Source organism: Triticum dicoccoides, chromosome 5A (assembly GCF_002162155.2).
Source record: "Triticum dicoccoides isolate Atlit2015 ecotype Zavitan chromosome 5A, WEW_v2.0, whole genome shotgun sequence".
In the NCBI taxonomy this organism is placed as follows: domain Eukaryota; kingdom Viridiplantae; phylum Streptophyta; class Magnoliopsida; order Poales; family Poaceae; genus Triticum; species Triticum dicoccoides.
The window spans coordinates 658,921,307-658,945,003 of record NC_041388.1 but is presented as its reverse complement, the minus strand read 5'-3'; the positions used below and the strand labels follow the sequence as shown (position 1 = coordinate 658,945,003).

The following is a 23,697-nucleotide window of genomic DNA, read 5'->3' as shown; positions in this document are numbered from 1 at the left end:
GACCCACCCGGTGGACCCCCGGGACCCTTCCGGTGGTCCCGGTACAATACCGATAACCCCGAAACTTGTCCCGATGCCCGAAACAGGACTTCCCATATATAAATCTTTACCTCCGGACCATTCCGGAACTCCTCGTGACGTCCGGGATCTCATCCGGGACTCCGAACAACATTCGGGTTACTGCATATACATATCCCTATAACCCTAGCGTAACTGAACCTTAAGTGTGTAGACCCTAGGGGTTCGGGAGACATGCAGACATGACCGAGACTCTCTCAGTCAATAACCATCAGCGGGATCTGGATACCCATGATGGCTCCCACATGCTCCTCGATGTTGTCATCGGATGAACCACTATGTCGAGGATTCGATCAAACCCTGTATGCAATTCCCTTTGTCAATCGGTACGTTACTTGCCCGAGACTCGATCGTCGGTATCCCAATACCTTGTTCAGTCTCGTTTCCGGCAAGTCACTTTACTCGTACCGTAATGCATGATCCCGTGTCCAACACCTTGGTCACATTGAGCTCAATATGATGATGCATTACCGAGTGGGCCCAGAGATACCTCTCCGTCATACGGAGTGACAAATCCCAGTCTCGATCCGTGTCAACCCAACAGCTACTTTCGGAGATACCTGTAATGCACCTTTATAGTCACCCAGTTACGTTGTGACGTTTGGTATACCCAAGGCACTCTTATGGTATCCGGGAGTTACACGATCTCATGGTCGAAGGAAGAGATACTTGAAACTTGCAAAGCTCTAGCAAAACGAACTACACGATCTTTTATGCTATGCTTAGAATTGGGTCTTGTCCATCACATCATTCTCCTAATGATGTGATCCCGTTATCAATGACATCCAATGTCCATAGTCAGGAAACCATGACTATCTGTTGATCACAACGAGCTGGTCAACTAGAGGCTTACCAGGGACATTGTGTGGTCTAAGTATTCACACGTGTATTACGATTTCCGGATAATACAGTTATAGCATGAATAAAAGACAATTATCATGAACAATGAAATATAATAATACTTTTATTATTGCCTCTAGGGCATATTTCCAACAGTCTCCCACTTGCACTAGAGTCACTAATCTAGTTACATTGTGATGAATCGAACACCCATAGAGTTCTGGTGTTGATCATGTTTTGCACGCGAGAGAGGTTTAGTCAGCGGATCCGCGACATTCAGATCCGTGTGCACTTTGCAAATCTCTATGTCTCCATCTTGAACATTTTCACGGATGGAGTTGAAACGACACTTGATGTGCCTGGTCTTCTTGTGAAACCTGGGCTCCTTTGCGAGGGCAATAGCTCCAGTGTTGTCACAGAAGAGTTTGATCGGCCCCGACGCATTGGGTATGACTCCTAGGTCGGTGATGAACTCCTTCACCCAAATCGCTTCATGTGCTGCCTCCGAGGCTGCCATGTACTCCGCTTCACACGTAGATCCCGCCACGACGCTCTGCTTGCAGCTACACCAGCTTACTGCTCCACCATTCAACATATACACGTATCCGGTTTGTGACTTAGAGTCATCCGGATCTGAGTCGAAGCTAGCGTCGACGTAACCCTTTACGACGAGCTCTTCGTCTCCTCCATAAACGAGAAACATGTCCTTTGTCCTTTTCAGGTACTTCAGGATATTCTTGACCGTTGTCCAGTGTTCCTTGCCGGGATTACTTTGGTATCTTGCTACCAAACTTACGGCAAGGTTTACATCGGGTCTGGTACACAGCATGGCATACATAATAGATCCTATGGCTGAAGCATAGGGGATGACACTCATCACTTCTTTATCTTTTGCCGTGGTCGGTGACTGAGCTGAGCTCAGTCTCATACCTTGTAACATAGGCAAGAACCCCTTCTTGGACTGATCCATTCTGAATCTCTTCAAAATCTTATCAAGGTATGTACTTTGTGAAAGACCTATGAGGCGTCTCGATCTATCTCTATAGATCTTGATGCCTAATATATAAGCAGCTTCTCCAAGGTCCTTCATTGAAAAACACTTATTCAAGTAGGCCTTAATGCTGTCCAGAAATTCTATATTATTTCCCATTAGGAGTATGTCATCTACATATAATATGAGAAATGCTACAGAGCTCCCACTCACTTTCTTGTAAACGCAGGCTTCTCCATAAGTCTGCATAAACCCAAACGCTTTGATCATCTCATCAAAGCGAATGTTCCAACTCCGAGATGCTTGCACCAGTCCATAAATGGATCGCTGGAGCTTGCATACTTTGTTAGCGTTCTGAGGATCGACAAAACCTTCCGGCTGCATCATATACAGTTCTTCCTTAAGATGCCCGTTAAGGAATGCTGTTTTGACGTCCATCTGCCATATCTCATAATCATAGTATGCGGCAATTGCTAACATGATTCGGACGGACTTTAGCTTCGCTACGGGAGAGAATGTCTCGTCGTAGTCAATCCCTTGAACCTGTCGATAACCCTTAGCGACAAGTCGAGCTTTATAGATGGTAACATTACCATCCGCGTCCGTCTTCTTCTTAAAGATCCATTTGTTTTCTATCGCTCGCCGATCATCGGTCAAGTCTGTCAAAGTCCATACTTTGTTTTCATACATGGATTCTATCTCGGATTTCATGGCTTCAAGCCATTTGTTGGATTCCGGGCCCGTCATTGCTTCTTCATAGTTCGAAGGTTCATTGTTGTCTAACAACATGATTTCTAGGACAGGGTTGCCGTACCATTCTGGTGCGGAACGTGTCCTTGTGGACCTACGAAGTTCAGCAGTAACTTGATCCGAAGTACTTTGATCATTATCATGGTATTCCTCTTCAGTTGGTGTGGGCATTACAGGAACGGTTTCCTGTGCTGCGTCACTATCCCGCTCAAGAGGTAGTACTTCATCGAGTTCTACTTTCCTCCCACTTACTTCTTTCGAGAGAAACTCTTTTTCCAGAAAGCATCCGTTCTTGGCAACAAAGATCTTGCCTTCGGATCTTAAGTAGAAGGTGTACCCTATAGTTTCCTTAGGGTATCCTATGAATACGCATTTTTCCGACTTGGGTTCGAGCTTTTCAGGTTGAAGTTTCTTGACATAAGCTTCGCATCCCCAAACTTTTAGAAACGACAGCTTAGGTTTCTTTCCAAACCATAATTCATACGGTGTCGTCTCAACGGATTTAGACGGTGCCCTATTTAAAGTGAATGTAGCTGTCTCTAGAGCGTATCCCCAAAATGATAGCGGTAAATCGGTAAGAGACATCATAGACCGCACAATATCCAATAGAGTGCGATTACGACGTTCGGACACACCGTTTCGCTGAGGTGTTCCAGGCGGCGTGAGCTGTGAAATGATTCCACATTTCTTTAAGTGTGTACCAAATTCGTGACTTAAGTATTCTCCTCCACGATCTGATCGTAAGAATTTTATCTTTCGGTCACGTTGATTCTCCACCTCATTCTGAAATTCCTTGAACTTTTCAAAGGTCTCAGACTTGTGTTTCATTAAGTAGACATACCCATATCTACTCAAGTCATCTGTGAGAGTGAGAACATAACGATATCCTCCGCGAGCCTCAACGCTCATTGGACCGCACACATCGGTATGTATGATTTCCAACAAGTTGGTTGCTCGCTCCATTGTTCCGGAGAACGGAGTCTTGGTCATTTTACCTAAGAGGCATGGTTCGCACGTGTCAAACGATTCATAATCAAGAGACTCTAAAAGTCCATCGGCATGGAGCTTCTTCATGCGCTTGACACCAATGTGACCAAGGCGGCAGTGCCACAAGTATGTGGGACTATCGTTATCAACTTTAAATCTTTTGGCATCTACACTATGAACATGTGTAATATTACGCTTGAGATTCATTAAGAATAAACCATTGACCATCGGAGCATGACCATAAAACATATCTCTCATATAAATCGAACAACCATTATTCTCAGACTTAAATGAGTAGCCATCTCGTATTAAACGAGATCCAGATACAATGTTCATGCTCAAACTTGGCACTAAATAACAATTATTAAGGTTCAAAACTAATCCCGTATGTAAATGTAGAGGCAGCGTGCCGACGGCGATCACATCGACTCTGGAACCATTCCCGACGCGCATCGTCACCTTGTCCTTCGCCAGTCTCCGTTTATTCCGCAGCTCCTGCTGTGAGTTACAAATATGAGCAACGGCACCGGTATCAAATACCCAGGAGTTACTACGAGTACTGGTAAGGTACACATCAATCACATGTATATCAAATATACCTTTGGTGTTGCCGGCCTTCTTATCTGCTAAGTATTTGGGGCAGTTCCGCTTCCAGTGACCCTTCCCCTTGCAATAAAAGCACTCAGTCTCAGGCTTGGGTCCATTCTTTGACTTCTTCCCGGTAACTGGCTTACCAGGAGCGGCAACATCTTTGCCGTCCTTCTTGAAGTTCTTCTTACCCTTGCCCTTCTTGAACTTAGTGGTCTTATTGACCATCAACACTTGATGTTCTTTCTTGATTTCAGCCTCTGCTGACTTGAGCATCGAGAACACTTCAGGAATGGTCTTTTCCATTCCCTGCATGTTGTAGTTCATCACAAAGCTCTTGTAGCTTGGTGGGAGTGACTGGAGGATTCTGTCAATGACCGCCTCATCTGGGAGGTTAATGTTCAGCTGGGTCATACGGTTGTGCAACCCAGACATCTTCAGGATGTGCTCACCGACAGAACTGTTTTCCTCCATCTTACAACTGTAGAACTTGTCGGAGACATCATATCTCTCGACCCGGGCATGAGCTTGAAAAACTAGTTTCAGCTCTTCGAACATCTCATATGCTCCGTGATGCTCAAAACGCTTTTGGAGCCCTGGTTCTAAGCTGTAAAGCATGCCGCACTGAACGAGGGAGTAATCATCAGCGCGAGACTGCCAAGCATTCATAATGTCTTGGTTCTCTGGGACGGGAGCGTCACCTAGCGGTCCTTCTAGGACATATTGTTTCCTGGCAGCTATGAGGATGATCCTCAGGTTCCGGACCCAGTCCGTATAGTTGCTGCCATCATCTTTCAGCTTGGTTTTCTCTAGGAACGCGTTGAAGTTCATGTTGACATTAGCGTTGGCCATTGATCTACAAGACATGTTTGCAAAGGTTTTAGACTAAGTTCATGATAATAAAGTTCTAATCAAATTATGAACTCCCACTTAGATTAGACATCCCTTTAGTCATCTAAGTGTTACACGATCCGAGTCGACTAGTCCGTGTCCGATCATCACGTGAGACGGACTAGTCATCGTCGGTGAACATTTTCATGTTGATCGTATCTTCCATACGACTCGTGTTCGACCTTTCGGTCTCCGTGTTCCGAGGCCATGTCTGCACATGCTAGGCTCGTCAAGTTAACCCTAAGTGTTTTCGCTGTGTAAAACTGTCTTACACCCGTTGTATGTGAACGTAAGAATCCATCACACCCGATCATCACGTGGTGCTTAGAAACGACGAACTGTAGCAACGGTGCACAGTTAGGGGAGAACACTTCTTGAAATTTTATAAGGGATCATCTTATTTACTACCGTCGTCCTAAGTAAACAAGATGCATAATACATAATAAACATCACATGCAATTATATAGTTGTGACATGATATGGCCAATATCATATAGCTCCATTGATCTTCATCTTCGGGGCTCCATGATCATCTTGTCACTGGCTTGACACCATGATCTCCATCATCATGATCTCCATCATCGTGTCTTCATGAAGTTGTCACGCCAACGACTACTACTTCTATGACTAACGTTTAGCAATAAAGTAAAGTAGTTTACATGACGTTATTCAATGACACGCAGGTCATACAAAAAATAATGACAACTCCTATGGCTCCTGCCGGTTGTCATACTCATCGACATGCAAGTCGTGAATCCTATTACAAAGAACATGATCTCATACATCACAATTCATCATTCATCACAACTTCTGGCCATATCACATCACAAGATCAATCGCTGCAAAAACAAGTTAGACGTCCTCTAATTGTTGTTGCATCTTTTACGTGGCTGCAATTGGGTTCTAGCAAGAACGTTTTCTTACCTACGAATCACCACAACGTGATTTTGTCAACTTCTATTTACCCTTCATAAGGGCCCTGTTCATCGATTCCGCTCCAACTAAGGTGGGAGAGACAGACACCCGCCAGCCACCTTATGCAACTTGTGCATGTCAGTCGGTGGAACCGGTCTCACGTAAGTGTACGTGTAAGGTTGGTCCGGGCCGCTTCATCCCACAATACCGTTGAGCAAGAAAGGACTAGTAGAGGCAAGTAAGATGACAAAATCCACGCCCACAACAAAGTTGTGTTCTACTCGTGCAAAGAGAACTACGCATAGACCTAGCTCATGATGCCACTGTTGGGGAACGTTGCAGAAAATTAAAATTTTTCCTACGGTTTCACCAAGATCCATCTATGAGTTCATCTAAGCAACGAGTCTAGGGAGAGAGTTTGCATCTACATACCACTTGTAGATCGCGTGCGGAAGCTTGCAAGGTGATGATGTAGTCGTACTCGACGTGATCCAAATCACCGATGACCTGCGCCGAACGGACGGCACCTCCGCGTTCAACACACGTACGGAACAGCCACGTCTCCTCCTTCTTGATCCAGCAAGGAAGGGAGGAGAGGTTGAGAGAGATGGCACCAGCAGCAGCACGACGGCGTGGTGTTGGTGGAGCTGCAGTACTCCGGCAGAGCTTCGCTAAGCACTATGGAGGTGGAGGAGGTGTTGGGGAGGGAGAAGGAGGCAACCAAAGGCCAGGGCGTTCAGGTATGAAGTCCCTCCTCTCCCCCCACTATATATAGGGGTGCCAAGGGGGGGTGGCCGGCCCTAGGAGATCAAATCTCCTAGGGGGTGCGGCGGCCAAGGGGGGTTTTCCCTCCCCCCAAGGCACCTAGGAGGTGCCTTACCCTCCTAGGACTCTTGCCCCCCTTGAACCCTAGGCGCATGGGCCTATGTGGGGCTGGTGCCCTTGGCCCATTAGGCCAAGGCGCACCCCCACACAGCCCATGTGGCCCCCCGGGACAGGTGGACCCACCCGGTGGACCCCCGGGACCCTTCCGGTGGTCCCGGTACAATACCGATAACCCCGAAACTTGTCCCGATGCCCGAAACAGGACTTCCCATATATAAATCTTTACCTCCGGACCATTCCGGAACTCCTCGTGACGTCCGGGATCTCATCGGGACTCCGAACAACATTCGGGTTACTGCATATACATATCCCTATAACCCTAGCGTAACTGAACCTTAAGTGTGTAGACCCTACGGGTTCGGGAGACATGCAGACATGACCGAGACTCTCTCAGTCAATAACCATCAGCGGGATCTGGATACCCATGATGGCTCCCACATGCTCCTCGATGTTGTCATCGGATGAACCACTATGTCGAGGATTCGATCAAACCCTGTATGCAATTCCCTTTGTCAATCGGTACGTTACTTGCCCGAGACTCGATCGTCGGTATCCCAATACCTTGTTCAGTCTCGTTTCCGGCAAGTCACTTTACTCGTACCGTAATGCATGATCCCGTGTCCAACACCTTGGTCACATTGAGCTCAATATGATGATGCATTACCGAGTGGGCCCAGAGATACCTCTCCGTCATACGGAGTGACAAATCCTAGTCTCGATCCGTGTCAACCCAATAGCTACTTTCGGAGATACCTGTAATGCACCTTTATAGTCACCCAGTTACGTTGTGACGTTTGGTATACCCAAGGCACTCTTATGGTATCCGGGAGTTACACGATCTCATGGTCGAAGGAAGAGATACTTGACACTTGCAAAGCTCTAGCAAAACGAACTACACGATCTTTTATGCTATGCTTAGGATTGGGTCTTGTCCATCACATCATTCTCCTAATGATGTGATCCCGTTATCAATGACATCCGATGTCCATAGTCAGGAAACCATGACTATCTGTTGATCACAACGAGCTGGTCAACTAGAGGCTTACCAGGGACATTGTGTGGTCTAAGTATTCACACGTGTATTACGATTTCCGGATAATACAGTTATAGCATGAATAAAAGACAATTATCATGAACAATGAAATATAATAATACTTTTATTATTGCCTCTAGGGCATATTTCCAACACTACTCCCTCCGGCAGTAGGATTCCCCCCTTTCCTAGTTGGAATAGGATTCGGGAGGGGGGAAAGAGGAGAGAGAGAGAAGGAAGGGGGGCGCTGGCCCCCTCTCCTTGTCCTATTCAGACTAGGGGGAGGAGCGCACGGCCCAGCCCTGGCCACCTCTCCTCTCTTCCACTAAGGCCCATATACCTCCCGGGGGGTTCCGGTAACCTCCCGGTACTCCGGTAAAATCCCGATTTCACCCAAAACACTTCCGATATCCAAATATAGGCTTCCAATATATCAATCTTTATGTCTCGACCATTTCGAGACTCCTCGTCATGTCCGTGATCACATCCAGGACTCCGAACTCTCGGTACATCAAAAATCATAATATAACTGTCATCGAAACCTTAAGCATACTAGTGACACTCTGTTTGTCTGTGTATTCACACATGTATTATGTTTCCGGTTAATACAATTCTAGCATGAATAGTAAACATTTATCATGATATAAGGAAATAAATAATAACTTTATTATTGCCTCTAGGGCATATTTCCTTCAGTAGCTACCCTGGTTATCACTCAACAAGAATGACCATCCAAGGGCAGAACAACAAGTATCACATGATCAAAAAGGATTCTAGAGACAAGAGGGAGGATCCAACTTGATACCCACCGATGCCTCGATTGCTCAAAGGCACACTTATTTCAGCCAATGTTAATCATCATCGTCCTAGCACTAACACCACTGGTCAATTTAGCAAATCCAGGAGCATAGCTATACGACATCCACATGTAAACCAAATCATCACAGGAGCTCCTATGATAGCAACCAAACATGAACAACATCCTGCAAACCCTAGAATAGCATGCATCCACAACTACAGAGCTCAGGTAGGGACCGATGCATGAGTAGGTCATGGAGCATCAACCAGACAAGCACCACATCAATATAGCCACGACCATGTCCAATATAGTAGCCGAAGCAGATGAGCAGGAGGAAGATGGAGCTCACCGAGGGAGGTTGTAGCTGAGGCAGTACTCAGTGGGCACCAGGGTTGCGCCTGAACGCCGTCCAACCAGCAAGGAACCGCTTCCTACACCGCACATCCACCACGCGACCGCGTCGGAGTTGCGCCTTGCACCGTCCCGCCGACGAGCACGAACGCCACGGTCACATAACTCTCCTTGAAAACCACATACATATGCACACATGCTCTCATCTATTAGTATAGTTATACATAGAAATTGCTAGTTGCTTCAAACCAAAAAAAACTTAATTCATGCATTCATTGCCCTTTTTCACACAGAATAATGCATCAAATCATATGACTCAGAAGTTGTTGATCATAGCAGGCCATGTCGCTCGTCTTGACACCAACGTGTGTTGTTAATGAGACCAAAAACTATGTTAAACGACAATGGCCAAAATTAGGTACATGTTGGTAACAGCAAATAACATGATTGGTAAGCTACATCAGTAAAATAACCACAGAATATCTGTTGCACGCTACCATGTATTTCTGAATCACAATGAGTTCACAAATTTTGTGCACAGGAGATGGCAAAGGAGCATCCACTTGTTTTCAGTTACTTATGAGTGGAACCACCGGCTTCTTCAACGATCGGGAATCATAATGGTAGCAAATCAGCAGCAAACCAAGCAGCTGCACTACAACTACACCTGCTTATACATCATTAAAACCTGACAACCAGGTGTTGTATATCTGACTACACCCCACTTAAAACCTGACAACTACGCTTTATTAAACACAACAACCATGTATTTATAAAAAAAATGGCAACCACCCCCTTGTCGCGGATAGCAAAGTATATTCGCGGCAACTACGGGTTTATAAACATGGCAAGGTCATATGAAAAAACACATGACAACAAGGTATGATTAATCTGACAATCACTCAATGGTTAATATGGTCAAAACAGTAAAACAAACATGGCAACTGCTCACATGGACTATCAAATTAAACCCCCCCCCCCTTGCACTGAAATACACTCCTAAGAAATAAAAAATGGTAGTTATATTCGAAACAATTATGGTTTGTGTCTAGAGGAAACATCACAAAAAAATATCTCACTAAAACAGAAAAGGTTGGCAATTGTGTAGTCGGCACACACCTTATTGTCTGTCCTCCTGCCCCTTGCATCCGGATCCAGCTTTCTTCCTGCTTGGCATATCGACACCCCCTCCCCCTGTTTAAGAAAACACACAGAGGAGGAAGAAACACACCATGAGAGAGGGAGAGAGGGCACTTCTCACATAACCAATATGCAATTCAGGTTAGCTTCTCCCCAAGGATCAAATGTATGCATTTTGTTCATGTAAAAAGCTATTGATGTTGCCTGGAAAAAGCAAGGTAACTATTGGCAGGAATAAGATAAGCTTGACACTACAGATAAACTACAAGACCGAGGATTCTCATGATGATAAAAATATGTTGAGATGCAGAGAAAAGGATACAGGAAGCAACAATGATGACACAAATAAACATATTCCATTCACATGACTGTAAACACCAAACCGGTGACTACATCTAGTTCATCAATCAACTGGAATAAATAAAAGTAGCAGCATCATCTCTAATCAGCAAAAAAAACTCCTAGTTCACCGTTAGACAACTGGAAAATAAAAGGCATCAGCATAGACTTGTATAGATAAACATCAGCAACGGCATAGAAGGCGAGGACAAACATGCATAGATAGACAGTAGCAGCAGCCTAAAACTTGCACATAGCCTCTGAACTGAATAAGTCAGGCGACATCATAAAGCCTGAAAATCTGCATATGGAAGAAAACAACAAGCCTAAGCCACCGTCGCCACCTCCCCTGGGGTACGGCCCCTCCCACGAGCCCATCAACGGAAACAAACTCCAGCTCGCCCCCATGCACCTAGGCACGCCCCGCCGTGGTCACCATGCTGTACGAAAGCATCACCATGCTCTCCTACGTCATGTACATCAACGCGCCTCCCTTCGCCACACGCCGGTCGTGAACCATCCGCCCCATCAAACGCGCCTGCACCTCTCTAGCTGGCACAGTCTGCCTCACCCGCCATGGCGTGGTTCCCCCTACAAACCCCCCACCGCTCCACCACATGGCATCGATCTGCAACCGCCGCTCGCTCCCCGCCGAACCACGAGAGAGGGGAAAAAGTGCACGAGGTACAAACAATGCATCAGGGTGGACTCATCGGAGTTGCCTACAACGGATGGGATCCAGGAGGGAGTTGCCGCCCGTGCCCTTTCTTGAATCCGGTGAACCCAAGGCAGATTGATGATGACGAACAACACCTCTTTCGTGTTGATGTCGGTGGTCCAGTCGCGCCGGGCAACGAGCAGGCGGCTGCCGGAGGCGAGGTCGACCTCCACCAACGAAACCCTAGCAGGGGGAAATTGATGGGGGCGACCACAGGAGGCGAGGAAAAGTGGATCAACGCGGTGAAGCTAGTAGAGCTGCAGCCGCGTGTGTGCCGGGCGGCGACGGAGCGGCCGGAATCGACCGGCGTCCGAGGCGGCGAGTAGTGGGGATCGAGCGAGTGGCCAGGAGGGGGGACGGGAGGAAGAGGAAAGGGGATGCGTGAGTGCGAGGGAGAGGCGGCTAGGTCATCTCCACAGGAGCGGGGACGCAATTTATACGCACAAGTGTGAAATGACAAAAATGCCCCCGGCGGGGCAGGCTATTTACGTGCGATGGCACGGTTGAGGTGAAACTATTCATTCCAGCAGTAACTTTTTTTATCCGACGGACGAGGTCGTTCCAGGGATTGATCTGACGGCCCAGATCGCATCAAGCAACTAGATCCAACGGTCAGGAATCCAAATCGCTGAGGAGGCTTGTAGGAACATCCTTCTCTTATCTCTTGATTAAAGCCACAGCTGAACGCAACGTAGTTTGGCATTGGCATGGACGTGGTCATTCCCCCGGATTCACGGCACGAGATGTAGCCGTGTGTGGACCCGTGGTTGCTTGTCTCTTCGGAGTTCAATCAAGATTTGGCGCGCTTCGCCACCACCCAGTTTGGTCTGTGAAATTTTTATGCGCTCGGTCAGTCAACTCATATGGACTCACATGCAGGGTAGTTTGACACTGACCAGGCCCTGACACTGACACGGGTGGAACCAACGAACTCTGCTGGCTCCTTAAATCAAAGCGTGCATGGCCGAGGCTACTACTCCTTCCGTTTTCTTTATTCCCGTGCTTCAACTTTGACCGTAAATTTAACTATCAAGACCGATTGTGGCGGGAGCAAAAATTATATCAGTGAATTCGTATTTGCCGCAGTTGGTCTCGGTGATTAAATTTATGATCAAAGTTGAACCTTGAGAAGCATGAACGCACTATATTTTGCAATGGAGGGAGTACACAATACGAACTTACCCACTAGTCCACTTCCCAAAATGGCCGAGCCAAGGCCGCCGACCCAAGCTACGGCGATCCTCCTAGCCCTAGCGACGTGGTGCCTCGTCTTCCTTCGGAGCTCGTCAGCCCCAGTCGTGCCTGCACTCCGGCCACCGCCACCACCATCAGCACCGGGAGGCACCCTCTGCATCCCCCACGAGCGAGATGCGCTTCTCACCTTCAAGGCCGGCCTCACCAATCCGAGCAACCACCTTTCGTCGTGGCGGGCCGACAAGGACTGCTGCCGGTGGATGGGCGTCGGGTGCAGCAACCAGACTGGCCACATCATCAAGCTCGATCTCAACAGCTACAACTATGGTCCGCTCATGTATGGAAGCATAGGAGGTGAGATAAACCCCTCTTTGCTCACTCTCCAACATCTGCAGTACCTAGACCTCTCATTCAACGACTTCGGTGATGGGAGATCTGTTAGGATGATCTCCACCATGTGGGCCCAACAGCCCACCGGGCCCTTAGATCCGCGCCCTGATCGGGGGCGCTCAACCCACTATGGTGACGGGGCCCTATCACCTGCACTATATAAAGAGGTGGGGGCTGGCGGCTCGCATCACGAGGTTCGTCACAGCGCCGAACACCCCACCTACATCCCTACCGATCTAGGGTTAGTGCAAGGCTAACGGGAAGCACCGCCACCACTATTCTCTGCCACCACCGCCAACATCCACCATGGCCGGCAACTGGAGCTCCTCGAACCACAAGGACAAGGTAGGTTCACCGGATTAATCTACCCTACCCGATCCCACAGATTTAACAATGGTATCAGCCAGATTGGGTTACATTTTTCGGTTGAAAATAAATCACAGAAAGTTTTCCCCTCCGGAAAAGAACCCAAAAGAAGGGCAAAGAATCTCGCAAAAAAAAGCGCCGCCGCACCGGCCGCGCCGTTCCTCTCGATCTCGATGCGCATCGGCAAGCCGAGGCATCGAGAAGAAGAACACCGTCCCCTTTTGGGGGGCAAAGAGACCAAGAGTATCGCCGAAACAGGGCGTCGCCGCTGAACCGCTTGACGGTCGTGCGCCCATCTACGAGTGCACGCGCACGCCGGCAAGGGGGCCAGAGGGGCGCCGTTCTTCTCTGACTCTCCACTGCTCGAAGCTTTACATGGTGGAGGGAGAAAAAGGAGAAAAAGAGGAAGAATGGGGAAGGAGAAAGAGCCAGCGGCCGGACGTCGTGCCGTGTCCGCTCGACGCCGTCGCCGGCGGCTGGCGCGGCCGGACCCTCTGTTGCGCCGCTGCCAGCGAACACGCAAGGGGTCCGCGGGGCGCCGCATCGGAAGTCGCCGCACCTCTCTGCTCTCCCTCTCTCTCGCGTACAGGAGGTTCGGGGTAAAAAAAGGAAAAAGGCTCGCGCAGCAGTGGCGTCCGACGCCGTAACCGGCTCGCCGGCGGCACGACTGGGCCGCTGGTCAGATCCGCGGCGGTGGAGGCCAGGCAGAGCGGTGCGCGCGGGGGGAAACGAAGGGGAAGAAGAGAAGGCTGGCACGACGCGCCGTTTTCGTCGCCGGCGATAGGCGCGGCGCGGCGGCCGGCCGGCGTGAACGCCGTGCGGGCGAGCGACAGTGGAAGGGGGCGAAATGCCCTAGGGTTCGTCCCGAGCGGCGCGGTTGGTTGTTTTGTTCGACCGCATCGCGCGCGTGGCCGTCGGATCGCAGTGAACGGCCAGGATCAAAACCCTAGTGCACAGCGGGCTTCTTGGGCCGATAGTAGAGGCGGGGCCAGGCCTGCTCGCGCAGCGCCTAGGCCAGAAGCCGCGCGCGCTGGGTCGAGGCCGCAGCCGCGGGCGCTGGGGTGCGCTGCAGTTTTTTTTTTTTGTTATTTGTCCGGTTTTTGGGCAGATTTTAAATAGTTTTTCTACTCAAATTTCATCCAACGAAATTTTGTTTAGAGTACAGAAAAGTAAATGAAAAAGTTCTGAAAAGGAAAACAGAAAAGTTTCTGAAAATGAAAATAAAAAATCAGAAAAAGAAAAATTAATGAATTTTATAAAGAAAATAATAAAGTTCATAATATTTTCTTTAGTAAAAGAAAAGTTTCTGTAAAGAATAAAAAGTTCATGATTTTTCTATTCATGTTTTTACGCTGCAAATAAAAATAAAAGTGCTCCTTTAAAAGTGAATAGAACTAAAGTAAAAGATTAAATTGTTGCTTCTCTAATGCATTTTTGAACCAATCGGTTGAAATTGCATAGAGAGTAAAAGAGTATAGAATTGTTTCTGAATAGATTCAGAAAGTTTTCGCTGCAAAGAAAAAATATTATCCTCCAATTAAATTGGAACCAACGGGAAAATTTAATTGGATGAACAGTTTTTTGAGAGAAGTTTTTTCACTTGTGGGTGAAATCAGATTCAGATAGCTTCTGCTATGACAGTAGAAAGATATTTGATTAAAGTTTGATTATGGTATTGTTATTTTCTGACCAACGTTGATGATGGCAATATTATAATTCAATGAGTCTTATAGTTAAAAGTTCAAATCTCTGATAATTTTTTGTATCAAAGTGACCAATTTTCAGAGCATTTGATAAAGATTGAGAAATGTATATTAAAAGTTTTCTGCTGCAATAAAGCTGATGATGATGATTATTTCTTAGCAATGTTGTTCAATAGAAATACTATCATCACATTGTTTATGATTTATATGCATTATTTCCATTTCCGCCCAACGGTGATATGGAATTAATGTAGAAGAATGAGTTTTATTCTAATTCTACCACAACGGTGATTTAGAGTATAAAAAGGAAGCTTTACAAAAGTTTAATGTGCATATTTTTTAATCAGACCAACATAGGGTTATTATTATGCTCATTATTGTTGATTATTGGCTATGTTTTCTCAGACTAAAAGTTTTACATGCTTTCATTCGTGAAAGCGAATGGCTGGGTACTTGTGACCTGAAAGATGACCACGAAAGGTCATAACGTGAGGGAGTATGTTCTCTCTAAAGAATGGCTTCAAAAGAAAAGAATTCTTGGATATTAATCCAAGAGCAGAAAACAGATAGACCATTGAGAGTCTTGGTTGACGAATGTCTTTCATGTATTTTATATGAAGAAGATTTTTCAGTCAACACGATTTGAGATGAAACAAGCAACATGTGTGTTTAATTTGACCAACGTCGGATTAAGCATGTGTGTCAAAGAGCGTTTGAATTTATTTCTGAATTTGATGATTGCATATGCGGTCAAAAGAGCCAATTCTGGCATTCATGTTCCTTACAGGGAATTACCTGCATAGCAGGAAGAGGATTATGATAAAACCCGCATGGCGAGGAAAGTCTGATAAAATACATGCGTAACTGGGTAAAGTTGACATAGTATTATGCCAAAAATCCTATATGTCAGGAGAAACTCTGGCAAAGGACTTATCCTGTATGACAGGAGAAAGATATGATGACTCATGTGCTTAATGTGTCTCACTCTAGAAGAAAAGTATGGAGTAGCTATTATGCTTTCCTAGTATCAACCATACACTTATGTCTAATGGTCATTAAGCACTCAATAAATCCAAAGAGATTAAAAGTTACAGATGAACCTAAAGATGAGAATGATATGCAAGTGTGACTTGCAAAAGTACTAATGATAAAGAACTCCCATACTAGTTAAAAGATAACTTCATTTTGTATGAAGAGATAACTTCATTTCGTATGAAGTAATCTGATGAATGAAGTAGATAATCGAAGTTTCCTCAATTCACAAGAGTTATCAATGATTTTCGAAATTGTGGCAGAAAAGTTATTGCCACATTTCGAGGGGGAGAAAGAAATATGAGATAAATTAAGATTGATGAAACTCCCCTATACTTTAGATAACGTGATGAAGAATGTGATCGTCTGGGGGAGTATGACGGTCATAATCATACCCCTAAAGAAAAGAAATAGTTGTATTTCTGGATCTTTTACAGTTCCGAAAGCAGAGTAAGGAATACTAAGACGGTGCTTAAAGTGCCATAAAGAAGAAAATTTTAACAGAATAAACTCAAATTACAAAGTGTAAAGACACGCCATTTTTTAGTGAAGATGGAGTAATCTGGGAGAGCATGTTGTATGACCTATACAACACAAGTTGTTAGCTCTATAAAGGAATGAGAAAATCAGATACTTCTGATTACTATAAAGTCTATGTTAGTGAAATTCAAATGGAGGTTGATCCCACCTTATTTAAAGCGCTCATTCGAGCTTTGTGAAGTGTCTGCTTATCTAAATGATAAGAGACTATGTGAGATGAAATGAAATTGTGCATCCCGGCGATGTTTGGGACTGATGAGTAATTTCCAATGGAGCCAAAACAGTAGGCTGTAAAGAGTCTACAAGGACAATGTGACTCCAAAGGAAATATGTAAAGGTGTAAAACACGACTTAGATCGAAAGGTTTTTGCGCGTTTTGCACTGAATAGATTACAATGAGTGTTGGTAGCACATCATGATCTCAGTTACATCAGATGAAAGTAAAGAACGCAAGGGATACTACCTGAAGAAGTCCTTTATGGACTAAAGCAATCAAATGTTGTTTTGGGTTAAAGAAAATGAGAGGACAATTGTATTCGTGCTAAGTTATAGAATGGGAAATTCATTTCCTAATCATGTGCATGTGGATGACATCCTACTTGCTAGTGGTGATGTCAACCTACTACAGTAGGAGAAAAGAAGTGCTTGTCCTCAAAGTTCAAAAGAATGTTCTCGGTAGAGTGTCTCTCGTTATAAGTATAGAGATTCACGAAGAAAAGAATAAAAGGGGGTATTAAGGATGTCGAATGGACATGCTAAGAAAGGCCTCTAAAGTGTGCATGCAAGAAAACCTACGCCTGTTCTTATAGTTAAGGGTAATGGAACTGGAAACTATGGTGTTCCAAAAGTTGTTGAGAAAAGATTGAAAACGGATATGGTGCCATATGCTTCAGCTGTTGGAAGCTCAATACATTACCCTGACACGGTTCACGTATCCGGGTTGTTTTGGCAATGTCCAGTCCATATATAGACCATTGGAATGGAGTTAAAGATATCGGCCTCATGCTGAAAGAAATAAGTGCTCTCAAAAGATTGTGAGTACAAAGACATGACTTGTGAAATGTATAGCGAAATCCACAATTGTCGCTAACTTTCATATTTGGAGGTTTTTGTGTGGAAAAGCTCCAAAGAATGAAACAATTATCATCAATGTGATGCAAAGATATTTTATAGCTTGATATGAGGCTGAGGGACAGGCAAAATGGTTAAGGAGACTTGTACCCGGAGTTGATAATGGTTGAGAACAACGATAACTATTTTAAGTCTTTCGCTCCTATGACAACGAGTCAAGTGTTGATGCCAAACACACTGACATAGAGTTAAGCGTTATAAAGGAGAAAGTCCGGAATTATGTAGGAATGCTTGAAGCATAAAAGCAACAGACAAGTGTTTGCAGATCTGCTTATTAAAGGCTTACCGCCCAGTGTGTTCGGAGAACACACAGTCGACATGGGTTTTATGGTATAGTCTAACATTTCCGGACAATAAATGGGCCCAAGGTTAAAGAATTTGTTTCAAAACAGAGAGGTACGTTGTGGCTGTCTGATTCTATCGGCAATTGAGCTGTGACGATGAAACATGTTCTATGTATTGATCTGTTATGAAACGAGTAAAGTAAAAGTATAAGGTCAAAAGTAAAAGTTGAGATCAAGGGGGAGAATGTTAGGATGATCTCCACCGTGTGGGCCCAACGGCCCACCGGGCCCTTAGATCCGCGCCCTAATCGGGGGCGCTCAACCCACTATGGGTGACGGGCCCCTATCACCTGCACTATATAAAGAGGTGGGGGCGGCAGCTCACATCACGAGGTTCGTCGCAGCGCCGAACACCCTACCTACATCCCTACCGATCTAGGGTTAGTGCAGGGCTGACGGGAAGCACTGCCACCACTACTCTCTGCCACCACCGTCGCCATCCACCATGGCCGGCAACTGGAGCTCCTTGAGCCACAAGGACAAGGTAGGTTCACCGGATTAATCTACCCTATCCGATCCCATAGATTTAACAAGATCCATTCCTGAATTCATCGGTGGCCTCCGGAGCCTGATTCATCTCGCCCTCACCGATTTGTTCTTCGGTGGGCGAATCCCTCCTCACCTTGGGAACCTCTCAAATCTGGTCAGTCTTGACCTCTCTATTTTCGGTTGTTACTCGCCTGACCTCATATGGGTGAGGCACCTACAGAAGCTACAATACCTCTACATGGATGGGGTGGACCTTAGCGCCGCCGTCAACTGGACTCATGCTGTCAACATGCTCCCCTCTCTTCTAGTACTTACACTAGCTGGTTGTGGGCTTCGGAACATTATGCCTCCACCGTTGCACTCCAACCTTACATCACTAAAGGTCCTCTGTCTCGAGTCCAACCCCTTCAACTCATCCTTGGGAGCCAACCACTTGGTTTGGGATCTACCGATGCTTCGATATTTAAGAATGTATAACTGCAGAATCCAAGGTCCTATACCTGCTGCGGTTGGAAACATGACCTCCATTGAATATATGATTCTGGAGGGAAACAACTTCTTGGGCATGGTGCCATCAACATTCAAGAAACTCAAGAGACTAAAAGTGCTCACACTATCAGAAAACTCCATTAGCGGAAGCACGGAAGATCTATTTCATAGACTGCCAGCATATGCATTACAAGAGTTGTACTTGGATCACAACAATTTGACTGGGGGCCTTCCAAATCGACTAGAGGATTTCAGTAGCTTGACCACACTTTGGCTCAATAATAACGAACTATCCGAAGAGATACATGTTGGTATACGGAAACTTACAAAACTAGAGTTACTGGTGAACTCAAACAACCTGCATGGTACACTTATTGAACACCATTTCACAAATCTGAGTAGCCTGCGGGTCTTGTGGATCTCCGATAATTCCTTAACTATGCTCGTCAATAACACATGGAATGGTCCATTCAAATTAACTTCAGGAGGCTTTAGATCTTGCATCCTAGGGCCCCAATTTCCAGTAGGGGTTGTCAGGTCAACAATCAACACTCTTGATCTTTCAAACACAGGTATACATGATTCCATACCTGTTGAGTTTTGGACTGCAACACGCCATGCTCGAGCCTTGGATTTGTCGGGAAACCAGATTGTCGGGAGGCTTCCCGCAAATTTTCGGTTTGGTGGGTTAGAACCTTTTATGTTGGATATCAGTTCTAACCAACTTGTTGGCCCGATTCCAGAACACTCAAAGAACCTAATCTACTTAGACCTCTCTAGGAACAATCTATCAGGTTCACTTTCGTCAAATATTGGAGCACCGAAGCTAGAAATACTAGTGTTGTTCAAAAATTCTTTTTCTGGGACCATTCCGTGCTCCATGTTTGAGTTGCGACACCTGTGGTTCCTAGACATATCAGAGAACCTACTAAATGGGAGCTTTTTGAATTGTCCTCGTGTCCCGAAAACTTCAAGCATCACCGTGCTTAACTTGAATAGTAACAATCTTTCACGGGGATTCCCATCGTCTTTTCAGATGTGCAAAGGGCTACAATTCCTTGATATCGCAAACAATAAATTTTCTGGGAGCTTACCAACATGGATTGAGTCAAAGTTACCGTACTTGCAGTTTTTGCGATTGCGCTCCAACATGTTCTCTGGTAGGATCCCTGTTGAACTCACAATGCTGAAGCATCTTCAGTATTTAGACATTGCAAGCAACAATTTATCAGGGAATATACCATGTGACATATGTGGTAAGCAATTCAAACCAATTCAAAAAAATTTATCAGGGAATATACCACCTTCACTTGGGAATCTCTTTGGTATGGTTCAAACTCCGAACCAACAAGATCTCCTTTTCTATACTCTCCATGCTGGGTTGTCTGCCATCGACAAGTACAGTTATGCTTATAACGATAGTCTATCGGTGGTCACAAAAGGTCAACAACTTGAATTCACGACAGGAATCGCATATATGGTAAACATGGATTTCTCTTGCAACAGTTTAACAGGGGAGATTCCTCATGAAATTGGCATGCTCATTGCATTGAAAAGCTTGAACTTGACATGGAATGACCTTAGCAGCACAATCCCTTTGGCTATTGGTGAGCTACGGGCAGTGGAATCTTTGGACCTCTCACACAATGAGCTCTCCGGTGAAATCCCTACAAGTTTAGCAGGTCTAACATCACTGGCCCACTTGAACTTGTCATACAACAATTTGACAGGAACCATACCGTCCGGCAATCAGTTACAGGCTTTGGACGACCAGACATCCATCTGCATTGGGAATCCAGGTCTTTGTGGTCCGCTTGTATCAAGGAGCTGCTCAGGAATGGAAATCACTCAATGGATTCCAGAGGATCAGCATGAGGGCATGAGCGATGCGTTGTCATTATACCTTGGCATTTGCACCGGATTCGTAGCAGGTCTTTGGATTATCTTCTGTGGCTTCTTATTCAAGAGGAACTGGAGAATTATTTGGTTCTCGTTCTTTGACTGCATGTGTGATTGGGTCTACGTGCGAGCGGCGGTGAGCTGGGCTTCATTCACAAGGATGGAGTAGTAGAAGCTGAGATCACTATGGTATTTCACCTTTCTTGTCAAGTGTAATGCTCTTTTTTGGTGTGTAAGGCACTCGGTTTGTATGGTAAACCATGGGTTACCTTTGATGTGTATGAATTATTACACATGTGTAAAGAAAAAAGTTATAAAGATGTTGATCTATAGTATGATGACTGATTATTTTTTTATCCCGAAACTCACCGTGCGTGGGGAGCGAAAGGCGCCTTGCTGAGAAGAAAGCGTATGACAGCAGGCTCCACGCCACCCGCCCTCTTGGCATGTCAGGCTCCATGCCTTTCTAGACAAATCCAGAGTATCGGCATCGTCTCTCATCCTTCGCTGCTACTCTCATGAGACATCTGCACTTGCTGTATCCAGGCACTCTGCACTTCGCGACCAGCTAGCCTGCAGTACTGCGCCACCAGCTCATGGTCCATGGTCGCGCCCCGCCCCACCGTCCTCGTCATCAGCGTCGGCGGCCGCACATCTAGTTTAATTAAATATAAAAGTATCCTAACTATAGATATTCCTGCAATACGCGCGGGGAATCATCTAGTTTAATTAAATATAAAAGTCTCGTGACTATTATGAGAGCCTTTTATTATTAATTTAGAATATCCAAAAATATGTCTACCTATGTATTATTTATTGGTAATATCCGGTATTGCCCGATAAACTCTGAAACTCTTTCGGTGACCCTGAAACGCTGCCGGTTCCTATCAAAACTGTTTCAAATATTAACAAAACTATTTCACAAATAAATCATCGTTAGTCCCGTCCTCCTAACACTTAGCAGATCGTGATTACCTTAAGATTATTCGGTAAAACATAGACATAAACGGAACCCCTTCGTTCAATGACCGATAGTGGAATGATGGACATCCATAGCAATCCATGTGAATACACAAATGATATTTGAATGAACCTTTGGTTATCATGTGATGTTCCCTTTGCTTCGTGATACTTTACAAAACTCGAGGTGAGATATATCGATATCCTCTTGAGTCATACACATGCTAACTATACTGGTCTCCTCGTTACCGGTTTTGTTCTTCTTTCTCGTTGATGTGTTCCGGTATCCCATGACATTGTCACTTGTGTCTGACCAGACGATGATGGATGCTGTCACACCGAGCGGGCCCTACGAATATCTCTCCATTGTCGGAGGAGCAAATTCCACTCTCGAGCTATCTAGTCCCTTGTGAAACTTTCCGATGAACCTGTAAGTTGTCGTTATGATCACCTAGTTACAGATGACATTTGAGCAACCCCAAAGTTCAACATATGGTAAAAGTAACTCCGATACTCTCATGGTCTAAGGAACCAAATCATACGTTAACACTCCGTGTTACAACAATTGCTGCCTTTTGACAATATTATTTCAAAGTATAACAGTCAAGTTTGGATCGATTCAATATGTTGTTCTTCTAACATCATACTCTAAATGTTGTTTTGAGACTATCATTACACTTAACGATATCTCAAGACCCGAAAAAACATGATCACAAACATCATTTGAGCTAGTCTTAGAGGTGAGACTAGAAATCTTATTTTACCGTTTATCAATCCACACGTGAATATGATTTTTTTCATTGAACTGCATATTTCAGGATCATAGCAGTTATAGCATAGAATATAAACTCTTAATTATGAATAGAGAAATATAATAATACCCCCTATGTTCCTAAATATAAGTCTTTTTAGAGATTCCAATGCAGACTACATACAGAGCAAAATGAGTGAATCTACACTCTAAAATATGTCTATATATACATCTGTATGTAGTTCTTATTGAAATCTATAGAAAGACTTATATTGAGGAACAGAGAGAGAGTACAATATTATTGCCTCTAGGGCATATTTCCAACAACTTTCGGTACAATCGGTCCACGTGTCAGGCCTATTACTCAGCAGCTGAACAATGGCAGTGGCATGGAGAGTGTATTAGAACTATCCATGGAACAATTACAAAGGGAAACACCATGTACTATCCTAGTATTTCCCTGGTTGGGTTTCTCTACAAGCCACAAGTCATATGCATGGAGCCCTTAGTTTCATTTTATGCAGTACGTGCTCAAGGGAATGTGTAGCTGAAGCTACCCTGACCATCATTTTCATGCATCTACAGAGCAGTTCAGTTTGGAGATGATCCTTCCCTTGAAACCTTGTTTTCTAGCACTTGTCTCATGGACAAGCGCATTGGGCTGCCTGAATATTATGCGCAAGTTCCATTGAGGCAAGCTCCTAAGGACTGTGCATTCTTGTTCCAATTGAATCAGCAGCCCGACCTTGCATATTTGGGAATGGCAGACTCCTGTCAAAATAATGTGTGTGATTATACTGCGCATATAATTGATTCAGTACAACGCAACGCTTGGTATTGAGTATCTCAGCAGTTATAAGGGCTGGTGCATGGTTCAACTCAGTGGCGAGTCCAATGGGCAGGCTTCAGCCTGTTGAAGCCTGCCCTCGATAGAAAGCGATTTTTTTTACTACTAGTATGCTTCGTTTCGGCCCGGACCAACTAGTCCCAGCGCCCATCCCATCAACTCCCAGCTCCCAGCCAGACGTGTTTCTCGTTCTCGTTCGAGCCAGCAGAGAGCAGAGAAGCGCCGCCCCCAATCCTAACCCTAGGCAGTAGGCCCCT

General features: G+C 45.3%; 1 protein-coding gene across 1 annotated transcript; it reads left to right on the top strand.

Moving 5' to 3' along the window:
- The first annotated feature begins 12,507 nt into the window (after nt 1–12,507).
- Nucleotides 12,508–21,051, top strand: LOC119298330 (receptor-like protein EIX2). Its single transcript, XM_037575775.1, has 3 exons — nt 12,508–12,925; nt 18,536–20,227; nt 20,276–21,051. Exons 1-3 carry the CDS (start codon nt 12,508–12,510, stop codon nt 21,049–21,051), a joined length of 2,886 nt encoding a protein of 961 aa, XP_037431672.1.
- The last annotated feature ends 2,646 nt before the right edge of the window (nt 21,052–23,697 follow it).